Source organism: Chrysoperla carnea, chromosome 5 (genome assembly GCF_905475395.1).
Source record: "Chrysoperla carnea chromosome 5, inChrCarn1.1, whole genome shotgun sequence".
NCBI classification, from domain to species: Eukaryota; Metazoa; Arthropoda; class Insecta; order Neuroptera; family Chrysopidae; genus Chrysoperla; species Chrysoperla carnea.
The window spans coordinates 31,843,577-31,852,591 of NC_058341.1; the positions used below are offsets into that span (position 1 = coordinate 31,843,577).

Here is a 9,015-nt window from a genome sequence, read left to right on the forward strand (position 1 = left end):
GTTGTGTTATGTCATACATGTTGTATTGGTTGTTATGTGATGTACCAAAGTACGTAAACGTATAAATTGAAAATTATAATCAATTACTTGGTAACAATTCAATTAAATAGATAGTAGACATATTGGTGGTATATAATAATAATTGTATACTGTATACCTACTCTTTAATAGTATCTATTTATATTAGTTGTCAACATATTGGGAAATTGTTATTTCCAGGAAATTTACGCAAATTGAACACGTTGCAATATACAGAGAGATTTTTTTTAAAAGTTTCCTATAGCTAATTTTTTCAACAAGTAAAAATTACAAAATTTAAAACAAACTCTGACAAATTATTTGAGTATGGAACCCTAGACTCGCACGGGAAACATGTCTATGAACACTCTCCATCAAATTACCTTTCAAAAAAAATCAAAATCGGTTCATCCGTTTAGACAGACAGAAGCACACACACACATACCGATCAAACTTATGTTACCCCTATTTTTTGTTCTAGGGTTAAAAATGTATTTTAGATAAAACAAGTGAAAATAAACAATTGACTGAGTTAATTGTTGAAATACCATGCATAGTCAGTGTTGATTTCTTTGTCACATTACACATACAAACATGTGACACATACATAACTGATAATCAAGTATAGTACATATTATAAAATTTCCGCCTAATTGGCGCCCTCACGGGTAAACAGTGATGTTTACGAAAAAATACTTCAAACAAAAGTTGTTTAATTTTTGTTAAGGAACAAGTTTACAAGATGGGTTCTACGGACCCAAGGCCCAATTGATCTATGATGCTCATTTACGAACTTGACCTCACTTTTTACGTCCTGAGTACGCTGTAAAAATTTCAGCTCGATATCTTTTTTCGTTTTTGAGTTATCGTGTCCACAGACGGACGGACGGACGGAAAACCGGAAATGGACTAATTAGGTGATTTTATGAACACCTATGACAAAATTTTTTTCCTAGCATCATTATTTTTAAGCGTTACAAACTTGGGACTAAACTTAATATACTATGTATATTTAATATATATATGGTATAAAAGGTAAAATGCACGTATTAGCGAATTGCCGAAGGACATGGAGCTATTGCTTTTGTACTGATGGTGGAATTTTGGAAAAATTTCTTAAAATGTCCATCGATCCTATACAGGCCGTTTTTGTACCATCTAGGCATATACATGTCTGTAGTATGACTGAATACATCCGTTTAGTAATGCATCTAAGCGAGATGTATTATATACATATATTGTAAGGCTACAGATACGATACACAAGACTTTTGTTGTATGCATGCAGAGAGTGGGAGTTTTGTTGCATACAAATATTATTATTTATCTAAAAAACTTCCACTCTCCAAGCGTCTCCCAACTAATGTTAAATACATGTATATAATACATCTCGCTTAAATGCATTACTAAGCGGATGTATTCAGTCATACTACAGACATGTATATGCCTAGATGGTACAAAAACGGCCTGTATATATGTATATACGTATATATATATATACATAAGTGTATCTATACGTTTATGTGTCTGTAAACTCTCTAGCGGTCGCAATTTAAGTTCGATTTGAATAAAATTTGGTATCAAGAAGGTTGTTTTTTCTCTAGGTGCTTAGTTTTCAAAATAAAAATTCTCGACAAATTAAAAACGCAATATTCGATTTTTAGAAAAATGTGTTATTTTTTCAATCTCTGAGGGAATTCACAAAACTAACGCAGCTCATGCGAGATTTTCAAGCTCGATGAAAACCTCACTCTACTCCATAACTGGTAATCGGCACGATAGATGAAAACTTGAAAATAGAAAGCTGTTATTGATTTGTTTCAAGCCTATACTTAATTTCAAATCAGTAACATTTTCTATTTAATGTATAATCAATTTCCAAAGAAATTTTAAAGAATGTTATTGTTTCTTTTCTTTTAGATTAAAAACTGGATGGTCTGTGAAAACAGGATCCCTAGGACAACCGCATCCCCCTGTAAATGAACCATTATCGAATACAGAAACAGAAGCAATTTTAGCTGTTGTGAAACGGGCTGAACAAGAAGAACGTAAAGAGGCAGAGCGAGTTGGGAAATTAGTGGACCGTTTAGAAAATATGCGTCGAATGGCCTTAGGTAAAAGTCCAACGGAATGTTTACTTTGTGGGGAAACTTTTGGTATGTTATCTGGTGGACCACGAATGATTTGCGTTGATTGTAAAAAAATGGTATGTAATAAATGTGGAGTGGAAACTTCATCAAAAGGTCATAGGTAAGTAAAAAAAGTATTTGAAGTTTCTAGTAAGTATTAACGCAAAATGAGAGAAGAAATTATTCTCTCTCGTGTCCAGAAAGAAAGCAAACTTCGTTTCGGACCCAATAAAATTTAGCTAGCCAACTAAACTGACATAACAAACTCCATCATACCTATTATGAAGGATTATTTCTCAACTCACATTTCACCTCAATTTTAATTAGACTAAATATTGCCCATTTTGCTTCGAATCTCATACCTACATTGGGGTGGAGGCGATGTTTAATAGAAGCCAAACGGGACCAACATAGTTTAGAATTTTTGAAATAAATTGTTTTTTTTCTACCACAAAAATGTTTTAGTCTCTTATATTTCGAAAATTTTGAGGTAGGTATATGGCGAACATTGTAAGAAACAAAATTAATTTCTTTAAAAAAAAATTAGTCAAGTTTATGTGATTCCATTTTTGGACCTTTTTATTACAAATTTTTGTTAAGGATGTACGAACGCCAGGGCAATTTTGGATAAAAGGCTTGATTTTTTTGTATGATTAGCTCTTTAATAAATCCCATTTTATTTCTCGTGACAATATCAGGTTTTCAAATCTAAAACAATTTTTCTTCCATTTCTTACGTACTTTTTTGTTACCTGTTTAGAGAAATGTGGCTATGTAAAATATGTTCAGAAACTCGAGAAATGTGGAAAAAATCGGGTGCATGGTTTTTTCATGGTCTACCACAATATGTTCTACCGCCAAATTCGAAATTATTACAACAACAAAATCAACCACATACAAGTCATGTTGCTTCCATCATACAGCATAGTACGAAATTTTCAGCCGCCAATAAACAAGAAGATACAGGCGGCGGAAGTTCTGGATCAGATGATGATTGTAAGAAATCATCATTTTATTCAAAACCAACTAAAGTTGTTAAAGATTTAAGTAGTGAACGAATTAGTGGATCATTTGATCATCAACAATCGTACCACCAAAAGAGTCCTAATAGTCGACAAAGTACAGTGTCTGAAAGTGGTACAACTCGATCAACGTTAAGTAGTGTGACATTTTTTGAGCCACCTCAATATATACCGGGTGAACAAGATTACGAGCGTACGTATAGTTTATCTGGTAGTGATTCGTTACATAGAAGAGATTCAATAACAAGCAAAAGTGATAATACCTCAAGTGCAGATGATAAAGCATCGCTTAGTAATATTTCGACGTTAAGTGGTGGTAGTAGTTTACAGGTATGTTTTTTTTTTCATATTTAAAATCTTATTATTTAATTTACTCCAAAAAATGGAGTTTAATTTACTCCAAGTTAGAAACCTTTTTAGTTTCGTTGCAACCGTCTGTTTAGTAACATTAGATATAAATCCCCAAGTTGTAATTTTCTTCCTCTGAAATAACAGCAGAACCAAGATGGGTTGGTCTATAATCATCACAAGGGATAAGCGTTGATACAGAATATAAGCATTTATTTTTTCTAGGGAATACCCGAAGCACACATTAACACATGTCCGCTAGATGCGTCAATGGGAACAATTGAGTTAACGATACATTACGATTCATTTTCGAATGTTCTACATTGTACAGTGCATAGAGCTAAAAATTTAACACCAATGGATATAAATGGTTTATCAGATCCATTTTGTAAATTGAATATATTACCTACAAACAATCCATCAACACGTTTACGTACGAAAACCGTGCATAAAACACGTAATCCAGAATTTAATGAAACTGTCACATTTTATGGTATAACGGATAATGATATTATGAAAAAATCATTGCATGTCTTAGTTTTGGATGATGATAAATACGGTTACGATTTTATGGGTGAATCAAAAATCGCATTGAATGGTTTACGTGCACAAAGTTCTTTGAAGGTATCTATACTAATATTAGAAATGCAAATATTTGCTTGTTTTTAAAGAGTGGTCAAATAAAAGGTATACATTTTTAAACTAAAATATAGTTTTTTGATTTAAAAACTTAGGCGTGATACATGTGAATTCGTAGAGAGGCAGGTGGGTTTTTTTTAACTCCAAAAGCGACAATTTCTATGTTCAATCAGATCGAATATTTCCTAATAAAATCGATGAAGCTTATGATCAAATGGTCTCGTGAATAAGCAAAATTGCCGTTTTGACTTTTCCAAGTTGGAAATGTAAATGAAATCACTGAAATCATTTTAAATGTCTTAGTTCAATATCTAAAATTAAACAAGTGAAAACAAACAATTGACTGAGTTAATTTCTGAAATACCATACATATACAGATAAAGAAAGATAGTCACGCTTACACACAAAGTAATAAGAGTAACTTTCTTTTCACTTCCTCAGCAGATAAAGTAGGTAATAAACAAACACATATACATTATGTTTGTAACGTACAAATTAAAAATATATACATTATCTGTCAAAATACTATATTATGTTTCTAAAAATCATGTTTCAAACAAGAGTTGTTTATTTTTTTATTAGGAACATTTAAACTTTTGTTTTATCTTTAACGGTTTACAATATGGGTCCTACGGACCCAAGATCCATTTGACCTATGTTGCTCATTTACGAATTTGATCTCACTGTTTATGTACTAACCACGCTATAACATTTCAGCTTGATATCTTTTTTCGTTGTTGAGTTATCGTGTTGGCAGACGGACAACCAGAAGTTGACTAATTATTGGTGACTTTATGAACACCTATCCCAAAATTTTGTTCGTAGCATCAATATTTTAATCGTTACAAACTTGGGACAAAACTTAGTATACCTTGATATATTTCATATATGCATGGTATAAAAAAATCATTGATATCTTACACCGTTTTGTTTTTATTTCAATTTAAGATGTATAACCCAAATTTGATCAGACTTTATGTCTAATTATCTTTATTTCATGATATAACTGAGCCAATAAAAGGATTGGCGTGATTTTTGATGGCAGTTAGAAAATCGAAGAGTAGCATACGCTATTTTTTGTCGCAGGAAAATATCTCATCACTTCAGAAAAATACTTATTTTATAATAACTGAAATATGCTTAATTTATTTTATAATCCTCAGTTTTTTATAAAAAGAATCAACAACTGAAGAAAATTGTACAAAAATTGTCGCCGATGTCTCAGTGCCCATCCTTTAATTTCTCTTTGGACCCTCAATAATTTCATAGCAGCGACGCATATCATGACAAAGGAACAGAATATGCATATCATCTATGCATATTATGACAAAGGGAACAGGACAAGGTAAATTTAATAAGAAAATGTATATTGTAGGTGTCAGCCACATTATGTGGTCCATCACCAGCTGGAGACTATGCTCCTGATACTGAACATATTTGTTCATTATGGGGTGACGTACCAAATACACGTGGACAAATACTATTAGCATTAACCTACAGCACAAAAAAACGAGCCTTAGTAATTGGTATAATTCGATGTTCACATTTACCACCCATGGACAGTAATGGATTTTCGGATCCTTTTGTTAAACTGTGAGTATAATTTTAAATTTTAGGAATTTCTCCTTCGCTAGTGAATTTTTTGTTCAAAATTTTATTCGAAAAACTTTTAAATTTTTACGAAAAATATATATTTTTATAATTACAGACATTTATCACCAGATCCACATCATAAAAAATATAAAACTTCAATTAAATGGAAGACATTAAATCCTGTATTCAATGAAGAATTTACATTTGAAACACGGCCTAATGAATTAACCACACAGAGCTTACGGTTAACTGTTTGGGATAAAGATTATGGTAAAAGTAATGATTATTTAGGTGGATTAATTTTAGGTAGTATGTCAAAAGGGAAACGTTTAAAACATTGGTTAAATGTAATTAAGTTTCCTGATCATCGACACGAAGCTTGGCATTATCTTACTGAAGATATGGTCACTGATTAAAATTAAATATATTGTATAAAAGAATCTTTTCTATGATTTTAATATTTCTCAAAAAGATCCCGTAGATAATTCCAAATTTTAATTGAATGAAGAACCTCTTAGAATAGTAAAGATCGGCGAAACCGTATTAATTGAAATGATATTTTAAAGGATTAGGAATCGATTTAAATTTGGTATTGCGGTTTCTTGTTGTATGTACAATATTTAATTACGGATGTGAATGTGCACTTTTAAAATTGAAATTTGAAGGAATATACAGGATGATCTATAATTGACTGCAGACCTCTTCACTTTCTGAATAAGCTGATAAAAAAAAAGAAAATTGTCTTTGACAAATTTGGATCTGAGACCTAATTTACGAGATAATTAACCAAATCAATTAATAAAAAATACATTCATTCAAAAAAATTCATCCAATAAAACACCATTTAAACAGAAGATGTACTTTATCATAGTGTAGGGGAGTGACCTAAACACAAAATTATATTTGTTTGGTTTGATTAATTACGTCGTAAATTAGGTCTCAAATCCAAATTTGGTAAAGAGTATTTTCTTCTCTTTTTTTTTAGCCTATTTAGGAAGTGAAGAGCTCTGCAGTCAATTATAGAACACCCTGTATAGGAATTAAACTTACCGGCTCAAAACCTTTAATATGAACTCTGGTAGAGTTTTTAATTGTCTGCCACGATTCAAAAATGATATAGAATCTTTCTTTAATGATATAGAACGATTTAAAATTTTGAATCGTCGTTCTAATAGGTAATATATAGTTTTTCACTGAAACGATTAAAAATCATTTCTTTTAAAAAAATCTCGAAAACAGACGAACGATTTGAGGTAATTTAGACGTAAGGTAATTTAATAATTATTAATATTATTAAATGCTTAAAAATTGATATAGAATGATGGGTACTCAATTTTAAATTTACTATATGATAAAACTATATTTTGATGATCCTTAAAAAACTTTCCATTGTTTCTTAAGCCATTTTTTAAAACTTCAAGATATTTTGGAAAATTAGTTGGGAAAAAGATATATTTACTAATACCTATCCTTACATATTCAGGGTGCTTTTTTAAGTTGACATATGCTTGAAACTAGAAAAATAAGTTTTATCGATAAAGATGCTGCAAGCAAACTTGATCCAGGTTGCATGCGCAATGAAGAGCTCACTCTATTCTATTTGTAAATAGATAGATGAACACTTTAAATTAGAAAGTTGTTCTCGATTAAAAACATTTTATGTTCAACATATTTTTCCGCAAACCGTAAAGTTTAGGCAAAAACGGATAGAAAAGTTTTACCCAAATTGGTTTTTTCGATTCTAGGCACTGTTCGAAAAAAATTTTATCATAAAAGTGGTTTGTTTTTCTATAAAGAGCATTTTTGTTCAAATTGAAGAAACGCGCAAAAGGCTATGATATTTAGTTTCTATAAAAATATTTTCAGCAAAAAATGTTTGCGTTTTTATAAAGAACAACTTTCTAATTTAAAGTGTTCGTCTAATATTAGCCCATTATGAATTAGAGGAAGGTTTTAATTGAACCGGAAAACTTGAATTCAATACCCGTGTAAGATGTGTGCCAATGAAATTAACATTTTTCTTTTGAAACATCTTCCTCGATTAAAGTTATTTTTCGAGTTTCATGCATATGGCTAGTTAAAAAAGACACCCTGTGTAGGTGTTTGTATATTTGCCCCAAATGAAGTTAAGACTTGTTCAACTAAATGACTATTTTATTAAACTGCCTAATTATTCACTGATAATTCTAAAAATCGCCTAATATTTTTTTAGGATATTTTAGCTTTTCTAAGACAATAGAACTAACAAATATATTATTAATTTATGGAAAAACGGGGCTTACACAGGTCTAGAATACATTCGGAACAATAAAGTAGAAATCGTAAGGAACCAAATCACATGTCACAGTTACAGCTCCAGTCAGGTAGTGACACCTATTAAAAATAATATGATAATACATACCTATGTCATTATACCAAGTTAGGTAGGTCAAGAAGTTTGGCATAGCTCGAAAAATTTGGAAGAAGACCAAACAACCATAATTCAGAGTGTGCCATTATAAAACAAAAGAAATATCGGAGTTTGTCTAGAGCAGAATTATAGTCATTAAATCCGCTGTTGACGATTTAGTCAAGTTAGTTAAAACACTTCAACAATGAAAACTTCTAAATTTCTAACTCCTGATCACTATTTCAATTGTGCCTTTATTAAAACTAGACATCCAATATCCAATTAGATCTGGCATATTCCATGCCTGGTTTTAATTTTTTTCTTTAAATTAATACTTGATTATCGGCATAAAATAATATTGTAAAAATATACCTATAGCACCCACCTTGTAAAAATTTTTTTATTCAAGTAACAGTTTGAATAAAAATTAAAAACGTTTTAGATTCCATTTTGTTAGATAATTCAGTGTTCCTCACGTGTCACGTGTCGAACAGCCTACATCTATAACCAAAAACACTTCCCGAAAAGAAATTCTACCCATGCCGCATAGTTTTAAAATTAACAGATATATTCGCGGAGATGGAAGCTTCCATAAAGAAACAAGTATGTGAAGCCCTTTTCAAATCCGCTTCCATTTTGAATGTGGAAATTTATATCCATTCTAAATATTTTGTTTATTCCCAATAATTCTGAATACAGCACTTTTACTTCACTATATCGTTCACTATCCTTATCCATAACTCAACAATATGTCGACACACAAACTAAAAGTATACTTTGCCGCGTCTGTAAATGGATAACTCTTATTTACAGCAGAGTAGATTTAAAAAGAATTGTTGATTCTCGATTCCTATTTATAATTAGTTGTCTATTACATAT

The 9,015-nt window shown here is 30.9% G+C and overlaps 1 protein-coding gene across 1 annotated transcript in view; it reads left to right on the top strand.

Annotated features, from left to right (window-relative positions):
• LOC123301104 (rabphilin-3A) overlaps positions 1–6,163 on the top strand; it is a 35,656-nt gene extending 29,493 nt beyond the window's left edge. Inside the window, exons 2-6 of the mRNA XM_044883834.1 lie at positions 1,938–2,267; positions 2,906–3,497; positions 3,741–4,139; positions 5,530–5,747; positions 5,863–6,163. Coding sequence (XP_044739769.1) covers positions 1,938–2,267; positions 2,906–3,497; positions 3,741–4,139; positions 5,530–5,747; positions 5,863–6,163 — 1,840 coding nt within the window. The remainder of the gene's footprint in view (positions 1–1,937; positions 2,268–2,905; positions 3,498–3,740; positions 4,140–5,529; positions 5,748–5,862) is intronic.
• The last annotated feature ends 2,852 nt before the right edge of the window (positions 6,164–9,015 follow it).